Genomic DNA, 23928 nt, shown 5'->3' with positions numbered 1-23928 from the left:
GACAGAACATTTCAAACAACCAGATACGCTCCTCCATGGATGCAGCAGACACAGCTGCAAGAACAATAAATACATCTTTGACCATCAGAAGGCATGCATGGCTACGAACGTCTGGGTTTAAACCAGAGATTCAGCAGGCAGTTCTCAATATGCCATTCAACGAAAAAGAACTGTTCGGTCCAGAAGTGGACACGGCGATTGAGAAACTTAAAAAAGACACGGACACTGCTAAAGCCATGGGCGCACTCTACTCCCCGCAGAGCAGAGGAAATTACAGCACCTTCCGCAAAACACCCTTTAGAGGGGGGTTTCGGGGTCAAGCCACACAAGCCAGTACCTCACAGGCAACAACATCCAGTTACCAGGGACAGTACAGGGGAGGCTTTCGGGGCCAATATAGAGGAGGGCAATTCCCTAGGAATAGGGGAAAATTTCAAAGCCCCAAAACCCCTACAACTAAGCAGTGACTCACATGTCACTCACCCCCTCCACACAACACCAGTGGGGGGAAGAATAGGTCATTATTACAAAGCATGGGAGGAGATCACTACAGACACTTGGGTTCTAGCAATTATCCAAAATGGTTATTGCATAGAATTTCTACAATTCCCTCCAAACATACCACCGAGAGCACAAAATTTATCAAAACATCATTCCGAGCTCCTGGAGATAGAAGTTCAAGCACTATTGCAAAAGAATGCAATCGAGTTAGTACCAAACACACAAATAAACACAGGAGTTTATTCACTGTACTTCTTAATACCAAAGAAGGACAAAACGCTAAGACCAATCCTAGACCTAAGAATACTAAACACATACATCAAATCAGACCACTTTCACATGGTCACACTACAAGAAGTGTTACCATTGCTGAAACTACACGACTACATGACAACATTAGACCTCAAAGACGCGTATTTCCATATACCAATACATCCATCGCACAGGAAATACCTAAGGTTTGTATTCAAAGGAATACACTACCAATTCAAGGTACTGCCTTTCGGTTTAACAACCGCACCAAGAGTCTTTACCAAATGTCTAGCAGTAGTCGCTGCACACATCAGAAGGCAGCAAATACATGTATTCCCATATCTAGACGACTGGCTAATCAAGACCCATTCGTTAATAACGTGCTCACACCACACAAATCAAATCATAGAAACCCTCTACAAACTAGGGTTCACAGTCAACTTCGCAAAATCCAACATTCTGCCATGCAAGGTACAACAATACCTAGGAGCCATAATAAACACAACAATAGGAGTGGCCCCTCCAAGTCCACAAAGAATTCAAAATTTCAACAACATCATACAACGCATGTATCCAACACAAAGAATACAAGCAAAGATGATATTACAACTCCTAGGCATGATGTCTTCATGCATAGCCATTGTCCCAAACGCAAGACTGCACATGAGGCCCTTACAACAGTGCCTAGCATCACAGTGGTCACAAGCACAGGGTCACCTTTTAGATCTGGTGTTAATAGACCGCCAAACTTACCTCTCGCTTCTATGGTGGAACAATATAAATTTAAACTAAGGGCGGCCTTTCCAAGACCCAGTGCCACAATACGTAATAACAGATGCTTCCATGACAGGGTGGGGAGCACACCTCGATCAACACAGCATACAAGGACAATGGAACGTACATCAAACAAAACTGCATATAAATCACCTAGAACTGCTAGCAGTTTTTCAAGCACTAAAGGCTTTTCAACCAATAATAGTTCACAAATACATTCTCGTCAAAACAGACAACATGACAACAATGTATTATCTAAACAAACAAGGGGGAACGCACTCAACGCAATTGAGCCTGCTGGCACAAAAGATATGGCGTTGGGCAATTCACAACAAAATTCGCCTAATAGCACAATTTATCCCAGGGATTCAGAATCAACTCGCAGACAATCTCTCTCGAGATCACCAACAGGTCCACGAATGGGAAATTCACCCCCAAATTCTGAACACTTACTTCACGCTCTGGGGAACACCTCAAATAGACTTGTTTGCGACAAAAGAGAACGCAAAATGCCAAAACTTCGCATCCAGATACCCACACAGGCAGTCCCACGGCAATGCCCTATGGATGAACTGGTCAGGGATATTTGCCTACGCTTTTCCCCCTCTCCCTCTCCTTCCTTATCTGGTAAACAAACTCAGTCAAAACAAACTCAAACTCATATTAATAGCACCAACTTGGGCAAGGCAACCCTGGTACACAACGCTGCTAGACCTATCAGTAGTACCCCACATCAAACTGCACAACAGGCCGGATCTGTTAACACAACACAACCAAAAGATCAGACACCCAGATCCAGCATCGCTGAATCTAGCAATCTGGCTCCTGACATCCTAGAATTCGGACACTTACAACTTACCCAAGAATGTATGGAAGTCATAAAGCAAGCCAGAAGGCCATCCACCAGGCACTGCTATGCCAGTAAATGGAAGAGGTTTGTTTGCTACTGCCATATTAATCAAATCCAACCATTACACACAACCCCAAAACATGTAGTGGGTTACTTGCTTCACTTACAAAAATCTAACCTAGCTTTCTCTTCCATTAAAATACACCTTGCAGCAATATCTGCATACCTGCAGCCTACCTATTCAACTTCCCTATATAGGATACCAGTCATTAAAGCATTCATGGAGGGCCTTAAAAGAATTATTCCACCAAGAACACCACCTGTTCCTTCATGGAACCTCAATGTTGTCTTAACTAGACTTATGGGTCCACCTTTTGAACCCATGCACTCCTGCGAAATACAGTTCCTAACATGGAAGGTTGCATTTCTCATCGCCATTACCTCTCTAAGAAGAGTAAGCGAGATTCAGGCGTTTACAATACAAGAACCTTTTATACAACTACACAAAAATAAGGTCGTCCTAAGGACTAATCCTAAATTTCTACCAAAAGTTATTTCACCGTTCCATCTAAATCAAACAGTGGAACTTCCAGTGTTCTTCCCACAGCCAGATTCCGTAGCTGAGAGGGCACTACATACTTTAGATGTCAAAAGAGCATTAATGTATTACATTGACAGAACAAAGAGCATCAGGAAAACTAAACAGCTATTTATTGCATTCCAAAAACCTCATGCAGGAAACCCAATATCAAAACAAGGTATAGCCAGATGGATAGTTAAATGCATCCAAATCTGCTACCTTTAAGCTAAACGACAACTGCCCATTACACCAAGGGCACACTCAACCAGAAAGAAAGGTGCTACCATGGCCTTTCTAGGAAACATCCCAATGCAAGAAATATGTAAGGCAGCCACATGGTCTACGCCTCACACATTCACCAAGCACTACTGTGTAGACGTGTTATCCGCACAACAAGCCACAGTAGGTCAAGCCGTATTAAGAACATTGTTTCAGACTACTCCCACTCCTACAGGCTGAGCCACCGCTTTGGGGAGATAACTGCTTACTAGTCTATGCAAAACATGCGTATCTACAGCGACAGATGCCATCGAACTGAAAATGTCACTTACCCAGTGTACATCTGTTCGTGGCATCAGTCGCTGTAGATTCGCATGTGCCCACCCGCCTCCCCGGGAGCCTGTAGCAGTTCGGAAGGTACCTTCAACTATTTGTATATATATTATTTTAACCTTAAATAGGTACATACTTAGTCACTCCATTGCATGGCCACTATTACTACAATACAACTCCTACCTCACCCTCTGCGGGGAAAAACAATCGAAGATGGAGTCGACGCCCATGCGCAATGGAGACAAAAGGAGGAGTCACTCGGTCCCGTGACTCGAAAGACTTCTTCGAAGAAAAACAACTTGTAACACTCCGACCCAACACCAGATGGCGAGCTATGCAAAACATGCGAATCTACAGCGACTGATGCCACGAACAGATGTACACTGGGTAAGTGACATTTTCATTATCAGTCAAATAGGAATGTAACATCCACTTTCTCTAAAGGCCTGTAATCAGCCTCCAGAGCTGATGAACTGCAAGAGAGGGCAAAACCTAATCATTAAACAAAAAACTTTTTTCGGGTCCGCTATGTAAACAATAAGATTAATTCACCACTTAAAGCATCCTAGGGGATGCATTGAGGTTATAGTGGTTTCTTCCCTATAAGCAGGTAATTCGTCTAGGTTTGTCTTATCATGGCTTTCTTACTCAAGCCACAACCTACCCAAGAATTTAGCAACAGCACAGGCGTTAAGTGGTTTAGGGTTAGTTCTTAGTGACTGAAGATACAGTCTTGGTCAGGTTTATAAGAAGTTTTGGTTTCAGGTGTCATTGTTTAGGCAGTTAAAAACATTTCTTCCGTACGGATCTAGATCATATGTGTCTCTCTTTTTTTATTTGGAGTGTGCATATCTGTCTTTGGATACAGCTTGAATTTCTGTTGGCCCAAACTTAGACCCAACAAAAGCCAATTTTTTTGCTAGCAGCGGAATCTTTGTCCAAATTATTTTGGTGCATGTCCTGTCTCAGTCCTGTGATATGGAGCAATCTTAGAGATGCAGATTGGGTCAACTGTTTGGGCATATTTTTTATGCAGGCTTCAGCATGAGCTATTGTTCTTTTCCACAATATCTCAATAGTTTTTTTAATTGTTTATTTATGCATAGAAAAGAACACATACAACTATGCACTACATTATAGCAGATTACATTTAGGGGGAAGTTACAGTCCAGCCGCCCGGCCGATGGCAATTTCAGTTTGAGACCCCAAACCGATTTCACATATTGTGCTCTGACCTAGCAAGCATAGAGAAATAAAACATTTATGGTACTAGACAAGGTTGACCCAACCACCACAGACTCAGCAGGCACATTGATTAGAGTCGCCAACCCCTACAAATTCAGTGCAATACATTTCCAATGCATTAACTATCAAACAAAAAGAACACTGTGAATATAGTGAGCACTGACAGATCAGAAGACATTGCAACGAATATCTTTCTGACATCGAAGGCATTACACACATGCGGCCAAGGGGACGCCCAGGGGGCAACTGGACAACATCCCATAAACAAGTCAGGGACTAAGATGAGGAGGAGGCCCACTCATGACGATCCCCACACCAAAAGCCTACCCAGGGAGCACAGCCACCATAAAACCTCAAAACTCACAGCTATGCCTCTATAACCCCCAAACTCATTCCTTGAATGGCCTAACTATGGCCAGAGCTCAGCTAGCAGAAGCGTCTGTTAAAGGGGTCCTCCCCCTCGCTCTCTCGCACACCAGATAACTCATTAATCATGGCACACCAGAGCTCCAAATCACGGCCAGCGTACTCAAACGTTTCGTAGGTGACATTCCTCTGCGGTAGCCCATTCAACCAAGTCACTCAGCCAGGCAACGTTCAGCGGGGTTGCGGCCTAGCCCATCGGATCGCAATGCGCCTTTTTCCCAAAATAAGTCCCAGCTGTGTAAATCTATATGCCATTTTATGACCCTTTTAGGGATGGGAGCAGGCCCCGCAGACAGTGTTTCTTCATCGCCTGCACTAGCACAGCCGTCACCTCCCTCAGTGCTTTCACTACTTGACTCCAAAAGGGTTGGACAGAGCCACAGACCCATGCCATATGATCAAATGAAACCGACGGCGCCCCACAACGGCCACAGCTGTTAGGTCTTGAGGGGGTTATTCTATGCAAGCGTTGAGGTGTCTGGTATGCTCGACGCAAGTAATAGAAGTGCGTCAACTTAAATCTAGCATTGCTAGTCGCATCCTGCACCAATCAACGGGCTCTATTCCATTCCCCATCCATGAGTGCCCCACCCAGGTCGGCTTCCCAGCAGGCCCTGATCCCCTGCGTAACAGTTAGCCTGTCACCCTTGAGAGCTTTATAAGTTCGGGACAGGAGACCGCGGTCACCTCCAGGGTCAAGAATTGTCACCAGGAGGTAGGATTCCGCCGGTTCCTCTGGAAAGGACGTCCAAATCTCTCTGGCCATCTGCGAAATGTTTGCATACTGTAGGAACTGCCCCTGACCCACTCCAGACAGGAACTCCGCTTCTTCCCTCGTAATGAATGTGCCCTTGTGATATAAGTCACCTACATTATTACATCCCCTTGCGCGCCACTTTGCAAAATATATCATCTCAGCTGCCATGGCAACGGGTCGGATCCACCAAAGTGGAAGCAGGTGCGCGTACGGGGCCCTGGGCGGAACCCACACAACCGCACTCTCCCAAGCTCTCGATAACTGCTCCACCAAGTATGGGGCACCCTGCAAAACCCCAGAGCCACCCATTAGTATATGCGGGAGGCGCCCCGCACAGACAGAGCCAGCTAACAAATCTGTTTCCCAATTGGGGGTATCTTCACACCACCGGACTGCATACTGTAGTAACCCAGCTAGGTAATATAAATATAGGTCTGGCAGTCCCAGACCCCCATTAACCAGGTCTAACTTCAAGAGTTCCATGCGAACTCTACATCTTTTGCCTGCCCAGACTAGGGATAATAGCAGTCTTCCAGCTGCCGGAATAGTGAAAGAGGGAGCTCACAGAGTGAATTCTGCATAACATACAGGCAACTGTGGAAGAACAATCATTTTACTAAGTGCGATTCTATCCATAACCGATAATGGGAGAGAGGTCCAGAATTGAACAGAGGCACGGAGGCCCTCCAGTACTCTTCCCATGTTTGAGTTAAATTGCAATTGTGGGGAGTGGGTCACTTGAATGCCTAAATATGAAAAGGACTCAGTCTCCCGGGACAGACCCAAACGGGGTAACTCTGACGCCGACATAGTCGACAGACCTGCCACCAGGAATAACTCAGTTTTGTGCCGATTTAACGCTGAGGCCCGACACCTGCCCAAAAATGTCCATTGTACCCAATAAGAAGGGGACCGCTCGCTCCGGGTCTGCGACGTACACCAGGGCATCATCTGCATATAGTGATATTATATGTGTTCTCATCCCCACACGGCAGCCCCACCTATCCAGACCAGACCATAGTTGTATGGCCAGAGGCTCCATAGCCAACGCGAACAGCAGTGGCGACAAGGGGCACCCCTGCAGTGTGCCTCATTCGATAGCAAAGGACTCTGACACTATCGCCCCCATACGCACTCTCGCCCGAGGCGCTGTATACAAAAGACGCACCCAGGACAGAAAAACGGGGCCTATGCCGAACCTGCGCATCACCTCCCATAAGTATTCCCAGGGTAAGGTGTCAAATGCTTTTTCCATATCCAGAGCCACCAGAGCTGCGGGAAACGTAGAGTCACGAGTCTCGTGTAGTATATATGTTAAGTGCTGTATATTCATGAGTCCTCCTCCCCGGTATAAATCAGCATTGATCTCCCTGTACTAAATGTGTCACCACTCGACTCAAACGAGAGGCCAAAACTTTAGCTAATAATTTAACATCAACATTTAGCATGGATAACGGTCTATAGGAGCCCGGATCGTCAACCACCTTCCCAGGTTCCAGTAGCATGACTATCAATGCTTCCTGCATATTCTCTGGGAGAAGGCCCTCACTACGCGCCTCATGAAGTATTTCCAACAGTCGCGGAAGAATCACAGCGGGATAGGTTCGGTAAAATTCGACTGGTAGCCTGTCAGGACCAGGCGCTTTTCCGGACGCCATACCGCCCAGCACCTCTACGAGGTCGTCCAAAGACGCCTCCCCCTCCAATTCCTCCGTCTGGGCCTCCGTATGGCGAGGCACCCGGAGACCATTCAAGTACTCCCGTATCCGGGTTACACCCACACTCCATGGTGTAGCATAAATATTCTCCAGGTGCTCTCACAGGTGCAAATTCACCCGTAGCTGTCCTAAAATCTTTTCTCCAGAAGGACTGTGGAGCATCTGGATGATGGGAATGGGACACCCCTGCTGGAGGAGCCAAGCCAACATACGCCCGAGCGGTCCACCTACCGAAACAGCCGCTGCCTATAATTCTGGCAGACATAATTATCCAGTCTATCCCAGAGGTCCACAATTCTGCCTCGCACCTCAAGACAATCCGACTCCGACGTGTTGCCATTATCTACTTGGCACTGTAAGGCTGTCAATACGTCTTCCTGCTGCTTGAGCTCCCGGTCCAGGGGCTTCCTGATACCATATGTTTTACTGAGGCTTTCCCCTCTAACTACTTTCAGTGCCTCCCATTCTATGCCTCAGGTTGTAGCCGTACCCCACTTTGCACTAAAATATCCATTAAGTACACCCTGAAGATCTTCTTTATATTCAGGATCACCTAGTAGGTCAGGGCACAAAAGCAACAGGGGGATCGCAGGCTTGGGTATGTGTGTTTCACATTCCAAAAGGAGAGGGGCATGGTCCGATTAGAACCGGACCTGAAAAACACTCTGCGGATGTCATGTGATCCATCATTGGCAAGGAGAAATCTATCCAGGCGGCTGTAAGCCCCATGGGTGGGCGTGTAACACACAAATATTTTAGAGGGGGGGTACATTTCTCTCCACACATCTACAAAGTGTAAATTCCTCATAACGTTCCGCAATTTGGCAGTCATATTTGTCTTAGTGTTCATCTTTGGCGGGTCCCTATCTAGTACTCCATCTAGGACACAATTAAAGTCACCAGCCCACAGAATGGGCATCCCAGTGTAAGATATTAATTCATGTTGGAGCTGATGATAGAACCCCGCATCATCAGTGTTAGGGGCATAAATATTCAAAAGGCAGATGTAAGGAAATGCCTCCTTGGCATGGTTACCCCCTAGCTTTTTGCCTTTGCTGATGCTAAGTTATGATTTGAAAGTGTGCTGGGACCCTGCTAACCAGGCCCCAGCACCAGTGTTCTTTCCCTAAACTGTACCTTTGTCTCCACAATTGGCACAACCCTGGCACTCAGGTAAGTCCCTTGTAACTTGTACCCCTGGTGCCACCTGATGCCAGGGAAAGTCTCTAAGGGCTGCAGCATGTCTTATGTCACCCTGGGGACCTCTCACTCAGCACATGCACACTGCCTCACAGCTTGTGTGTGCTGGTGGGGAGAAAATGACTAAGTCGACATGGCACTCCCCTCAGAGTGAAATGCCAACCTCACACTGCCTGTGGCATAGGTAAGTCACCCCTCTAGCAGGCCTTACAGCCCTAAGGCAGGGTGCACTATACCACAGGTGAGGGCATATGTGCATGAGCACTATGCCCCTACAGTGTCTAAGCAAAACCTTAGACATTGTAAGTGCAGGGTAGCCATGAGAGTATATGGTCTGGGAGTCTGTCAAACACAAACTCCACAGTTCCATAATGGCTACACTGAAAACTGGGAAGCTTGGTATCATACTTCTCAGCACAATAAATGCACACTGATGCCAGTGTGCAATTTATTGTTACATACACCAAGAGGGCATCTTAGCGATGCCCCCTGAATACCAACCTGACTTCTAGTGTAGGCTGACCAGTTTCTGCCAGCCAGCCACACACCAGACATGTTGCTGGCCACATGGGGAGAGTGCCTTTGTCACTCTGTGGCCAGGAACAAAGCCTGTACTGGGTGGAGGTGCTTCTCACCTCCCCTGCAGGAACTGTAACACCTGGCGGTGAGCCTCAAAGGCTCACCCCTTTTGTTACAGCGCCCCAGGGTATCCCAGCTAGTGGAGATGCCCGCCCCTCCAGCCACTGCCCCCACTTTTTGCGGCAAGGCTGGAGGAGATAATGGGAAAAACAAGGAGGAGTCACCCACCAGTCAGGACAGCTCCTAAGGTGTCCTGAGCTGAGGTGACCCCTGCCTTGATAAATCCTTCATCTTGAGTTTGGAGGATTCCCCCAATAGGATTAGAGATGTGCCCCCCTCCCCACCGGGAGGAGGCACAAAGAGGGTTTAGCCAACCTCAAGGACAGTAGCCATTGGCTACTACCCTCCCAGACCTAAACACACCCCTAAATTCACTAAGGAAATCGGATTCCTGCAACCTGAAGAAACAAGGTGGTCTGCTGACCTACAAGCCTGCAGAGAAGGAGGAAGACAACTGCTTTGGCCCCAGCCCTACCAACCTGTCTCCAACTTTGAAAACCTGCTCCAGCAACGCATCAGACAGGGACCAGCGACCTCTGAAGCCTCAGGGGACTGCCCTGGACTAAAGGACCAAGAAACTCCCGTGAACAGCGGCCCTGTTCAAAACCAGCTACTTCTTTGCAACAAAGAAGCAACTTCCAAAGACTGCACGTTTCCCGGCGGAAGCGTGAGACTTCACACTCTGCACCCGACGCCCCTGGCTCGAGATCCAGAGAACCAACACCACAGGGAGGACTCCCCGGTGAATGCGAGCCCTTGAGTAGCCAGAGACGACCCCCCTGAACCCCTACAGCGACGCCTGCAGAGAGAATCCAGAGGTTCCCCCTGACCGCAACTGCCCGTAACAAAGGACCCAATGCCTGGAACCAGCACTGCACCCCCACCCCCAGGACCTGAAGGAACCGAACCTCAGCGCAGGAGTGACCCCCAGGTGGCTGTCCAGAGAAGCCCCCCCTGTGCCTGCCTGCACCTCTAGAGTGACCCCCGGGTCCCTCCATTGTTTCCTACCTGAAACCTGACACCTGCTTTGCACACTGCACCCGGCCTCGCCTGTGATGCTGAGGGTGTGTTTTGTGTGCCTACTTGTGTCCCCCATCTCCCCCACCCCCCAGTGCTCTACAAACCCCCCCCCTGGTCTGTCCCCCGAGGATGCAGGTACTTACCTGCTGGCAGACTGGAACTGGAGCACCCCTGTTCTCCATAGGCGCCTATGTGTTTTGGGCACCTCTTTGACCTCTGCACCTGACCAGCCCTGAGCTGCTAGTGTGGTAACTTTGGGGTTGCCTTGAACCCCCAACGGTGGGCTGCCTATGCCCCAGAACTGAGACTTGTAAGTGTTTTACTTTCCTCCTAATCTAACTTTTACTTACCTCCCCAGGAACTGTTGATTTTTGCACTGTGTTCACTTTGACAATAGCTCATTGCCATTTTTACAAAGACTGTATATGATATTGCTTTTATTCAAAGTTCCTAAAGTATCTAAGTGGAGTACCTTACATTTAAAGTGTTTAATGTGAATCTTGAACCTGTGGTTCTTAAAATAAACTAAGTCTTTGAGTGTTTGTTCCTCATTTATTGCCTGTGTGTGTACAACAAATGCTTAACACTACCCTCTGATAAGCCTACTGCTCGACCACTCTACCACAAAATAGAGCATTAGAATTATCTGCTTTTGCCACTATCTTACCTCTAAGGGGAACCCTTGGACTCTGTGCTCACTATTTCTTACTTTGAAATAGTATATACAGATACAGAGCCAACTTTCTACAACAGAGCTCTCGGCTATCTAAAACGCTGTGTAGGAATATGTATCAGCCTCGCACATCCGCTTTTAGACTTCTTAACGTAAAGGGTGTCCCGGGGGGAACCCAAACAGAGCCCTCCCCCCAGCATAGGAGGAATAGGTTGCCGAATAAAACTGCCCCACCACTTTATTTTCTGCACATTTTGTGCTTCATTTTATACCACATGAATCTCTTGTAGGAGTGCAATATGTACGCCAAGCTGCCTAAGATATGCATGTACTCTGTAGCGCTTCACAAAGGAATTCACTCCTCTAACATTCCATGTAACTATGCGTGTCAGGGTACCCACCATATTCTGTTCCACTCCATCTGCTCCACTACAGCCCTTAAACTGCTCCCTCCCCACCCACATGCAGCCCCCCTACCCGCCAAACAACACCTCCTGGCACAGTGCATACACAACCCGATAATTCAATGCCTTCTCAACAGGAGAACGCCCACAGTGCCCACAGTGCTCACAGTTTCAAAAACAGAATGCCAATTCCAACTAGAACCCACATAACACTCCCCAATCCTACCCGGGGTAAACACGTCCCACAACTAGTGTCTGCCCAATCGTGTGTGTGTACCCCGCTATCTCTTCTAGTGCCCAGAAGTGGGGAACAAACGCCGCTCGCGCTCGATAGCCAGATTCAGGTCCGGACTACATTTCAACACTCGCAACACACACACCAGTCGTCCAGCCTGCGCACACACTGTTCCCAAAAAGTGAACTAACAGGGGGTATTACAGGCCTATCACTCCGCCACAGCCCCAGTCCAGCCGCCAATCCAGACCCCTGCATCCCCAGCACCAAAAGGCAGCAGTAGATAGGAGAGAGAGAGGGTCAGAGGCCAGAGGAGAGCCAACAGAGGGAAGACCCAGAACCAAAGTACTGGATTCAAACCACAACTGAAGATCCAGTGACTCACTCAGGTGTCCTCATTTTCCGTTTCTGGAGACAATCCACCCATGACACAGGGGAATCCGGAGCGCGAGGATGCCTCCGACGTGACAGTTTGGACCAGCAGTTTAGCCTCCTCACGCTCCTGTCTCCTACGCTCAAGACTGAGTACCATCCGAGCGAACAATCACTCTGCTTCCACGGCCGGCACAATAACGTCTGGTACTTCTGCGTGCTGCAGTATGCACTTCTGCAATCCCACGGGGTCTCGCGCCACTACCCTCATGCAGGGATTCCGACGTTCCTGTCCCATCATTCTGCTCCAACCAGTCCCACGCTGCTTCAGGAGACTGAAACAAATGTGAGTGGCCTGCATGAAGAACCTTCCACCTTGGCTGGATACAACAAACATATAAGTTTAGCCCAATTCTTTTAGCTTACGTTTAACACCAGCATATGACTGTCTTTGGAGCTGCACCGCCCTGGTGTAATCAGGAAAAAAGTGGATGGTGTGATTCTCAAATGTAGGATCTCCATGTTTGCGCACCTCCTGCAAAATTGGGTCACGGTCTCTATAGTTAAGGACCTTGGCTATGACTGTTCATGGAGGGGCCCCCGGCGGCGGTGCTAAGGCCCTGTGTGCACACTCCACCACAAACTCCGCCGACAAGGGGGCATCAGCCAACGATTTACAGATCCAGTCTTCTAGGAAGGCCTCAACATTCGCCCCCTCTACACCTTCGGGGAAGCCCACTATACAGAGGTTACAATGCCTCGCCCTGGCCTCCGCATTCTCGACACGTGCTTCCAGTTTGCACTTTTTAGCTTCAAGGATGGCCACCGAGGCCTTCAGTGTGTCCATATCAGACTGCATGCATGTCACTTGTTGCTCAGTGGCCACCGATTGTTCCGCCATTACCCTCAAATCGGCTCTCAGTAGGTTGACATCGACCGCTATGGCCACAATCTGAGTTTGCGTTGCCAGACTAGATGACTCAATAGAAGCCAGGATTTGCGCCCCAGTGGGCTCCGCTCCCTTCTCCAAGGAGTCCGGGGGATCTTTTTGCAGACTCGCTCCTGAACTCTGCGCTTTGTATTGGTCCATCTGCATTTGCTGTGTTCCCTTATTAGCTCTGTCCTTGCCCATGGTGCACACTTGATGAAGCGCCTGCTACAAACGAATAAGCCCAAAGCCGTGCACCACACTTCCAGGTACAGTGCAAGCGGTCGAACTCCATACCCTCACCACGCACTGCTGCTCAGTCTCTAACTGCCTCACCCTCACAGGACCACTCCAGGGCGAATACCGGCTCAGGCAGGAGCAGCGCAGGCGTCGTTCTCAGCTCAATGTAGCTGTCCCACAACCAGCCAGTCTTGCACTCTAGGAGCTGGGCAATACAGGGCCACCCAGTCAGAACACCGCTGTATGGGGGTGGGGGTGCACCCCCAGAACTAGTCCAGCGACAGGCCCCAACTACCTTGTAAGTGCAGCTCCGTACGTCTCCGGCAGCCCGGGTGCCCACCTCAGCAGGCCAGCCAACTACACCTTGCTGCGTCCAATTCACCTTGATGGGCCTCCAGGCCTGTGGGAGGGCCCACCTCAAGCTCCATGTGGGAGGGTGCGGCACCAAAGCACAACTGTGTCCACACCATAAAGGTCCCCCTCGACAGGGTCGCCTCCCTCTTCCCCCCCACCCTCCCCCCCCCAGGTCGGGCCACTCCACAGCCTCAATCAGTCGACTTAGACTGATTTTCGGATCACACTTGCAATCGTGGCCACCATCTTGAGGTCAGGCGCTCTCCACACGCGCTCCCCTGCTGCACGATCGCTGCACTTGCCTCCGGATGTTTGTGCGCCTCGTGTCGTCCTCTCTGCCCCAGGACCTGTCTGCTGGGTCTGCAGGGGCCCGGGGTGGCAGGATCGTGCAGGATGCCGAATCCGGGGCCAAGCGCACTCCTCTAGTGCTGCCGATCGGCCATCTTGCTGGCCACGCCCCCCCAGTATCTCAATAGTATGTCCAATGTTGGCTATTAGATACTTTTTACTTGTGGCCATATGTTGGATGTGAATAAGAGCCTGATGACCCAGGCAGTTATCTTTTCTCGGCTATCTACTTGCTATGAACTACTCCTGCTCTCTACTGATGAAGGGATAAACATGTGTCTAGAGATAGCAGCACTGCCTGCACAAACTGTGGTGAAAAACTACAGCAACTTTGAAGTAAGTGTACTGCATTTCCTGGGATGCAATGGGGTGAACTGTGCTGGAATGAGAAGCAGTGTGCTACCTCCACCTTATGTTTAAAAGGCTCCCTTGAGCCATATAGCTGACAAGCTCACTTGGGAGGCACCTGTGTGCCTGTGGAGTGATACTGTGACCTGTGAGGATATGGGCAGCATTTCAGCAACCCTAGATATATTTTCTTTGCTCTCTCCTACTTCTGCTCTCTACTGGTGAGGAGCTAAACTAGAAACACGTGTCTAACGATGACAGCGCTACCTGCACCAACTTTGGTGAAAAACTATAGCAACTTTGAAGTAAGCGTACTGCATTTGCCAGGGTGCAATGTGGTGAACTGTGCTGGAATGAGAGACAGTGTGCCCCCTCTCCTTTGTGTTTCAAAAGGCCTTTTCGAGCCAAATAGCTGTCAAGCTCAAATGGGATGCATCTGTGTGCCTGTGGAGTGGTACTGTGACCTGTGAGGACTTGTACTGCATTTCAGCAACCCTAGATGACTTTTCTCTGCTATTTCTGCTTTGTACTGATGAAGGGCTAAACCCAGATAGAGTCTAGAGATAACAGCACTACCTGCCCCAACTTTGGTAGAAAAACTACAGCAACTTTAAAGTAAGTATACCACATTTACCAGAAAGCAGTGGGGTGAATTGTGCTGGGATTAAAGGAAGTGTGTTCCCTTCCCCTTGTGTACAGATATTCTTTGTGTTTGTGTGAAATGGGTGAGTTTTATTGAGGTACCTAAATAGAGAAGACATTAGATCATACGGTGGTGTGGTAGATCAGTTGTTGAAGCCTGTTTTTGTTAAAGGATGCTAGTATACACCTCCTCAACTATTTATCTGTTCTAATATATATCTGTTAAGTCTGGAACTCAATGTTTTACTAGTGTGATTTTATAAAGCTAACTCTGGGTTGGGAATTAGGGTGTTGATTTATATTACAGAAGTGTATAGATATGATTGGACCATGTCCTTTTCTTTAATAACTTTGTAGACGTGGAAATCTGCCCGAGTTCGTAATTTTTGTTTTCGTTTTAGATTAGTTGTAAATCAGTAAATGGGTTGAAAAGGTAATCCAGATAATCTTTTTTGGAGATATGCATGCAAATTCCTCATGTTATTTTTCAGTCTTCACTCAGACAGTTAGACAGATTTACACCAAGCTTGGCATGAAGACAGAATGTAGCTCAACTGCTCCTTTTGGTTGGATTTGCGTACTTATGTTCAGTATGCTTGGAGATTTTAGAGTTTGAAAAATGCCATATTTTGTACTCAGATGGATTGTTTGTGTTTACATATTGTGAGGATCTATGGATGAGCTCCCAAATCTGATTGGTTAGCGTCCTTCAGTGTACGTACCAGGGCACCTGTCTGCAGACCTGTTTAATTCTGGTTGGCTTAGAGTATCTGAGATGTTTCTGTTTATTGATCATGTTAGATGTGCATCCTCTTAAGAGGATCGCAGCTACTGCTAAAAAACATTTTGCAATGAACTAAACATCTAGAAAGAGAAAAAACATCCCCACTGGAGTAAGGAGGACATATCAATGTGGTGGATGATGCTGGCATTAGGTAACTTCCATGTATGTTGTGTTCTTTCTCTCTGGAAATCCAGACCATTTGGTCACCACTGTTGTCAAACCCTTAATTACATATGTGATTTCAGTGTGCCCTCATTTTATTTAGACTACTATAATCAACGAGATCACTACTGACAGATCCCCCTTCAGAGGACCACAGGGCAAGCAGGGGTTACTGAGCCCAATTGTGGTGGTTGTGGCCTGTCTCAGGGCCAGACCTACTATGGATCCAGAGTAACTGGGCCAAGTACTACCCTGTTGAGCACTTGACTCTTCATGGTACTGCAGGCCAAGTAGCCCAGGGCTGCTTGAGGAATGGAGACGTAGGGGTGAGGCATACACAGGTACAAGACTCCAAGTTCCAACAGTAACCGCAGTATTTTTTGTCAATCAGTGATTTCTAAAGCGAGGCTAATCACCCGTACGGTCTCAAGGCACCTTGTCTAGTTAATTGCTTGCCTTTATGAAAAGGTAGTATTTTGACCAAGGCACACAAAGTGTAGAGGGAACTTACTATATAAAACCAACAGTTAATTATGGTTGGTGCGCTTATGTTTTCCTGCACAATATCCCAGAGTCCCTCTATAACTTCTAGTGAGGCTGGTATTCCCCATTCGATACTGTATGTGACTTTGAGATGCAGCCATTAGACAAAATCTAAATGTAGCCTTAAGAGTCAACTTCAGCAGCACTGTGTGTTAAATTCATGCGAGTAGTCGTCAGGCTCACTTCCTTGAACAATCTTTCCTGACGTGATGGCAGCTGGCAAGTTTGGGACTACCAAGGCATATCTGTCAGCTCCGGTCTCCAGATGCTGAGGGTCCACGACCTCTTGTGGTCTTTCCCCAACGGCATGTCGGGCCTCCTCAGTCTCTGGACTGGCTGTATCAGACGTCCTCCTCGTCAGCTTCTCAATGACCAGTAAGTGTGCTTCATGGCAGCCTGGGGACGATGATCCAGGGCAACAGCCCTTTTTAACAGTGGCCCACTTGTGGCACATAAGAGTCACTGATTTTACCTGCACAAGGATGATGGTCTAAACTTTACAGTGGCCCCTTCCTGGCTAATACGGGTCGCCAACATTTCTGCATTAGGACAATGGCCTTTACTTCACAATGGGGGTGATTCAGACCTTGGCGGACGGCGGAGGCCGTCCGCCAAGGTTCCGCTGCCGAATGACCGCACCGCGGTCAAAAGACCGCGGCGGCCATTCAGACATTTCCGCTGGGCCGGCGGGCGCTCTCCAAAAGAGCGCCCGCCGGCCCAGCAGAAATGCCCCTGCAACGAGGACGCCGGCTCAGAATTGAGCCGGCGTAGTTGCAGGGGTGCGACGGGTGCAGTTGCACCCGTCGCGTATTTCAGTGTCTGCAAAGCAGACACTGAAATACTTTGCGGGCCCCTCTTACGGGGGCCCCTGCAGTGCCCATGCCATTGGCATGGGCACTGCAGGGGCCCCCAGGGGCCCCGCGGCACCCCCTACCGCCATCCTGTTCATGGCGGGTTTCCCGCCATGAACAGGATGGCGGTAGGGGGTGTCTGAATCCCCATGGCGGCGGAGCGCGCTCCGCCGCCATGGAGGATTCAATGGGGCAGCGGTAAACCGGCAGGAGACCGCCGGTTTACCCTTTCTGACCACGGCTGAACCGCCGCGGTCAGAATGCCCTCGGGAGCACCGCCAGCCTGTTGGCGGTGCTCCCGTGGTCGGTGACCCTGGCGGTCACCGGCCGCCAGGGTCAGAATGACCCCCAATGTCTTTTTCCTCACTGTGCCCTTTTCCTGGCTGACTGGAATCATTGACTTCTTCTGTGGAGTATTCCTGACCGGACCAAGGCGCCTCACACCTCGCTTACTAGTATACCTTCTGCAGGATCTCCACTGGGCCTCTCTCCCTCCAGGTACTCTCTTCCTCTGTGCAGGATTTGCTGATCTTGGTAGGCAGAAGGTTTCCTGGGTGACGGTCCGTCACCCAACAGGTAGACTAGCAGACCTTAGTCCCTGATCCTGGTTCCAGCAACTATCTTCTTTCCTATTGAATAGTGCTTAAAAACCCTTGTAAGACTCATCCTCCCACCTTTTTAGTCCAAATCCATGGTGAAATTCAGAATGTAGGTGTTGACTACTTTGAAGTGCCCTTTCCTTTGTCAAAGGGGTAGTCTGGTAACTTTTTCTGGAATCCGATACCATTGATTTGTGGGGGGTGGAGGGCAGGGGTGATTCCCCCCCCTCTCCCTCACCACCACCCCTTACAGACACACACGCACCCACCTCCACCCCTACCCCTCTCGGTCTGTGGTTTGTATCTGCGCATTGTACTTAACTCCTCCAATAGCCCTCTACCGCTTTCCGGGTAGCGCCAGGGTAGCGCCTGGTGCGCCACTCCCAGGCGAATGTTTGAATTACCATGAATCAAGCGTAGGTCATCACACTCACACACTCACTCTCACTCACACACACACACACTCTCTCTGTGTACGTCTGCGTCCAAACGTCAATACCACTGATCCAGATAATAAAGCAGCTGTGGCACTCAGGTCAGGAGTGTACATCTGTCATCACACAAGGGACTTATCCATCTCAACAACTACGCATTTGCAAATACCCCCAAAAATGTATTATGTTTGGCATCAATCTCAGCTGTAGAAGATGTCTGTGGTTGGCATTTTCTGCTTATATTTACCAACTGAACCATAACAAAGTACTCTCCCTCGAACAGTGAACACTAATAATGATTGTGTTATGATTTGAGTACCATATGATTTGTGAATGATGGATGTGAAGCAAATCTTCAGGCTTGTATTGCTTATATTAGTGTGTTCACCCTTCCATGGCTTGGGTGTTCTGCCTGCTGGCATTGGCATTCACACTGCAGCACTCTGGAATCTGTCAAGATAGCCAAAATTAACTTCCGAGTGGCATCTTTCCTTTCTTTTTTACCTGACCTCCTGCTAACCTATCGCTTTCCTCCACAGGGGATGGCCCTTCACCAGCGAGCGACCGAAGAACGGACACCATCTCCCGGCCCTGCTCAGTCCTTCCTTGCCCAGCAGCGTCTAGCGACCAACGGCCGCCGCGGGCGCCTCAGTCGGGCGCAGTCCATGGTGCTCAAGTACACCCCTGGCGAGAAGCAAGCTGCGCCCCACTGATGGAGCAAGATTGAACTGTCAACCATCGCTGGGACTCCCGCATCAGGCATTTGTGCCAGTGCAAGCGACAGACGGACTCCGGGACTATTTCCTGCGTTAAATGGGGGTTCATGCTGCCATCCCTACATCTTAATGAGGCAACTGAGCCAGTGTTCTGTGATGCTAGACAGTTCACGTATTGGTGCATCCAAGAAGGGTCATTCGTGCCCTAACTAGTCCCGCGGGATAGCGACTTGTGCGCACAAAGTCAATGATGGTGTTCTCGCAGCCTGTACCAAAGCCTCAAATACACGGGTTTCCTTTCTCCTCGGTGTCCTGCCATGAACGCACACAACGAAGTCACTGCTCTGACAAGTTTGTCTTGTTTCCTAGTATCAATTCTTTGTTGAAAAAGAATGTTTTTAACTTTTCTATCTTTACACCCCACAGCGTAACGTTCTGGGTTTTTAGCAGTTTATTTTACGTGTTGGTGGTGCTGGTGCGACGATGCGCATGGTGTGTACTTCTGTGCGTGCGTACGAGCTCGGTGTGCCTTGCGTGCGTACGAGCTCGGTGTGCCTGTGTGTGTACATTTTGTTGCGGTTGGAAAGGAAGGTTGGGGGACTTATAGAGATGAAAATGTTGCTTATTGTCTATCATTATCTAAATTGTAATGTTTGTATGTTTTGGGGGTGGGGGTGGGGGTGGGAGAACTAGAAGTTGGGAAACCGCTTAACTCAGACAGGCAGGTTTGGGATGTCATCTTTGGGAAAGTCCCTTGGACACCTGACTAACACTAAAAAAGCCTGATGTGACTGGAATATGGACGTCCTTGTCATACGTAATACGTTTTCTTTTGTTGCTTAAAGCAAAAGCTCATCTGAACATATTCAAATTAACTGAATGGGATAAGGAGTGCGGGAGTAAGTGTTTTAACGCTGCTATTTTAGTAACCTCTTGGATAATTTTCTATGAAGGCAGATTCATTGCAAATGTTCTATTTTTCGCCGTCCATTCTTCACTCAGTCTGCGAGCACTGCAGGATATTAAAGGTGTGCATGCGCCTGCCGCCCCGAGCAACACCGTTGTCTACTTTGAGTGTCTGTCGTAGGTTTTATTTTTTAGGTTTTACTTAACCCTGTAGAGCTAGGGCTGGGTGCCACTTGGTCACACTTCTCAAGTCTGCAGTTTGGGGAGCGATTACCCCAAAACCACCTCCTCCCCGTGACCTCCGCCCACTTATGTGGTTTGCGGCCAAAATGGTTGAGGCTGTAACCTTTGTTCTGGTTTGTTTGTGAGTAACAGACTACAAAACTCTGTCATGCCTTCCATGGAATTTGCACATTTTTAAACTACTACTGATCAGCTTCTCCTGTAGTTGTTTTTAAAAGTCGTTTCATTTTTTTTAATTTCAATTTTAATGAATCTGTTTTGAAGCTCCTATTGAAGAGGGCGAGTTTCTTGCAACATGTTGTTGTCAGTCCTCTCCCCAGGGGAGTCGTGCCAGTTAAAACACCAAGAAGCCGAGGACTTCATTAAGGGCTGTTTGAGTGATTTGATAATTGGATTTTCTGAAGGCTGCCAGTGTTGCCCAAAAGTAGCAAAAAAATCCAACAAGCACACTCTGGAAATGTTATTCTGTATACTTTTTTTAAAAATTAATAATCACTATTGATGCTGCCAGCTGGTGCAATACGAGTTCCTGGTACTGACAGCTTGTGAAATCTTCAAGGCAGGCTGTTTCCAAGCTTTCCAATTTAAGATGAATTGCTTCAGTGGAAATTGGGAAATGAAGAAGCTGAAATGTCCAAAATGAGCCTTAGTAGGAAGAAACTCTAACAGGCATTGTTTGTTTACTTAAACAGATCTGAAAATAAGGCTTCTTAAAAATGCGTTTTCTCCCTTTTCAAAATAAATTGGTGAACATTTTTCCCCTGGGTGCCAGATAGGGATAAACTCAGATTACCCCCTTTTTGGGGCCAATTCTGTTAGGTGCCATTCTATCTAGGGCAAGAAGCACAATTATGTGCATCCACAAAAAGGGCAAGTATGTGCTGGTTTAACCCTTTCCCTCCGCACCCAAAAAACAGCCACATAATTTTTGGCTTATTTGACATCCAGTCCGCAGAATGATTTTGGGAAGTTCTGGCAAGCCATGTTCTTCATCCAGGTCTGTAGTCCTCCGTTGTTGTGTAGGTGGCATTTCACAGACTTGTTCACATTTTTTTGAACCCACGGTTTACTATGCATGCTGGGACAGTAAAGTTACTTTACTGCATCTAAAGGGGATTCACGTCTGAGTATTGTATGAGTGCAGCCTTTTTTGATTATTTGTGTTAGTCTGAGATGAAATGTATTAAGGAGATATAATCTTTTAAAGAAATCCATGGTTGTATTTATTTGATTGGACTTGCTTTTTTTTATGAGAGGAGCCTAGTGAGTACATATTGTCTAGGTGACCTGTTCTCGCACCATACAAAGCAGGCTGCTGTGCTCCAAAGTGCTTTGGAAATAAGAGCGAATGATTGCTCTTCTTGGTAGCTTACTATAAGCAAATATAGACATGTCCGTGTATGTATGAAGTCTGTCTTTTCTGTTGTGGTCCAACGATACAGATTTTCACAACATTTAGCCTGCCTCCAATTGTATTGAGAAAGGGCAGGTAGCGCACTACAAAAAAGAGCCCTGCCACTCCAATGAGTACTGAATAAATGACACTCGTGGATCCACCTGTCACTGCTGTATTTGTCTTTTCATCAATCGCTCTAACCTACATGTGCTGGCCCTTTTTTTCTTTTTTTTTTTAAAGTTTCCTAATATAGAATTTCAAGTCACTTTTTAACCTGGGTTTTTTGCGGGGCTTTTAGTTTTTTTAGTAGTTTTTATTTTATTCAGAATGTTTATGTATTTCATTTACTTTCTGTAATGCGCCTGTTGTGTATGGTACTTTTTCTCCATGTTTTGTTACTCCGGTTTGACTTGACTTGAGAGCACGCTCTTTGCTCTTTTGTGGTGGTACATTCTGCGCACACACGCTCTCTTGAACCTCGGTGCAATAGGCTGAGGGAAGCACAAGTTCTTTCTATTCAAGTCTCTTGAGGGAAGCACAAATTCTTTCTATTCAAGTCTCTTGGAAATATGAAAGGAGCTTATATAGTATGGGGTTTCATCGCATGACCTGCATTCTTGTCTTCGTACTGTCCGTAAATCAATTTATTTTCCTGTGGCAAGTTCCCCTAACCGCTAACATTGCGTACTTTTTAGCAGGGGTACACTTGCATGTGTCTGCAATGTACTTTAGTATTTTTTTAGCACTATTATTTTCATGCAGATTAGACTACAGGTCGCGGCTTCACAAGAGGCCAGACTGGGCCTTCTGTAGGAACAAGTTATTTGTTCGCTGACTTTATTCAATATCTGCTAAAGAGTGCATCTCACACTACTCCGAGTCAGTGCACTATGCAAGCAGCTGGACTGGCCTTTTCAGGTACCGACCACTGTAGGCATGGCTACACGCTGAGCTAAACTTCGCCTGTTCCACTACAGGTCCTAGTTCACTGGTCCCAGAGACTGCTTTAGAGACCAGCCCAGAATTTAGGGACTCATCCTCAGTGGTTTGAACATTGCATCATGCAGGAACTCATTCTCAGTGGTTTGAACATTGCATCATGCAGGAATCTAAACTACTCCATGCACAGGTACTTGTACTAGTTCACTCTATGAAATTACTCTGGCACAAGCAGGTAGCTAGACTGACCTATTTCACATTTACACGATCCAATAGTGCAGAAAAGGTATAGTACTAGTTCTCTGAAGCTCCCCACTTACCAGTCCTGGTCATTGAAAGACAAGAGGGTAAGCCTCCCCGTTTGAATGTGAATCCTCATTGATTTTAGAGTGGGGATGATCATTCAACAGTGGAGGTTAGTGTAGCACAAGGGTTAGACTTACCTGTAGGTATACATATCATTCAATTGACCAGTCTGTGTAGCACAAGGGGCTCGGCTGGTCTTCACAACTTCTGGGTTTTTTGGCGGCAGGGGGAACCAGGACCCCTGAGCCTTCATTTGCCTATAACATCTGTGTTGGAGGATTGCTGGTGGGTATTATGCACAGACTACGGGGGTCTATGGTGTCTTTTATTGGAACCATCACTTAGGAGATCAAATGAGTGGGGACTTCTTTACTACAGCCCTATGTCCCTCACCAGGAAGAAACACTCCCCTCCAGGTGCATTGTGCACAAGTCATGGTCAGCATTTCTTGATTTTTCTTGTTTTTTTTAAAATCGTTATTAATGTAGGGTGAGGGGCGTTTATGTGCCTGATGTTTGAAGTGTAACAACATTCTGTTGCCTCCTGAACCTTTGCTTTTGATTTTGTCTTAACCACGTTTTTTCTTTGTTACCTCAATTAAGATTCATTTATGTTTGTAAATGATGGGAAAACCTCATTGGTCTTAAATGTTTGGTACAAGGGTTGCATTGTGCTGAGATCTTTATATTTGTACATCTGTGTTGGGTTGAAAGGCTGTGACACGTGTTTTCCAAATTTCTGCACTACAAATAAAACACCAAATTTGTTCGGACTGTCTTTGTCTTTATTTTTTTCTGCTTATGTTTTTTTTACCCCTGGACCATAAAGGTCATGAGTTGGGCATGGCAAGTAAGTTTATTCAGTTAATTAAAACGTACAATATTAATACAATAAAATCACTGGTTAAAACATCACTCGATTTAATAACATCATAAAATCCAGTCATCATTTAGTTGGATACCCATCTTATCATCATACAACTGAACCCGTAT

General features: G+C 47.5%; 1 protein-coding gene across 2 annotated transcripts in view; it reads left to right on the top strand.

The window, feature by feature from the left end:
• Positions 1–23708, top strand: part of HOOK2 (hook microtubule tethering protein 2) — a 223062-nt gene extending 199354 nt beyond the window's left edge. For both annotated transcript variants that reach the window (XM_069231854.1, XM_069231853.1), the window contains one exon: positions 18970–23708. In XM_069231854.1, coding sequence (XP_069087955.1) covers positions 18970–19143 — 174 coding nt within the window. In that variant the 3' untranslated portion in view covers positions 19144–23708. The remainder of the gene's footprint in view (positions 1–18969) is intronic.
• The last annotated feature ends 220 nt before the right edge of the window (positions 23709–23928 follow it).

This window comes from Pleurodeles waltl, chromosome 4_2, assembly GCF_031143425.1.
Source record: "Pleurodeles waltl isolate 20211129_DDA chromosome 4_2, aPleWal1.hap1.20221129, whole genome shotgun sequence".
NCBI lineage: Eukaryota > Metazoa > Chordata > Amphibia > Caudata > Salamandridae > Pleurodeles > Pleurodeles waltl.
The sequence above is the reverse complement of the archived record's forward strand: the minus strand, read 5'-3'. Positions and strand labels throughout refer to the sequence as shown.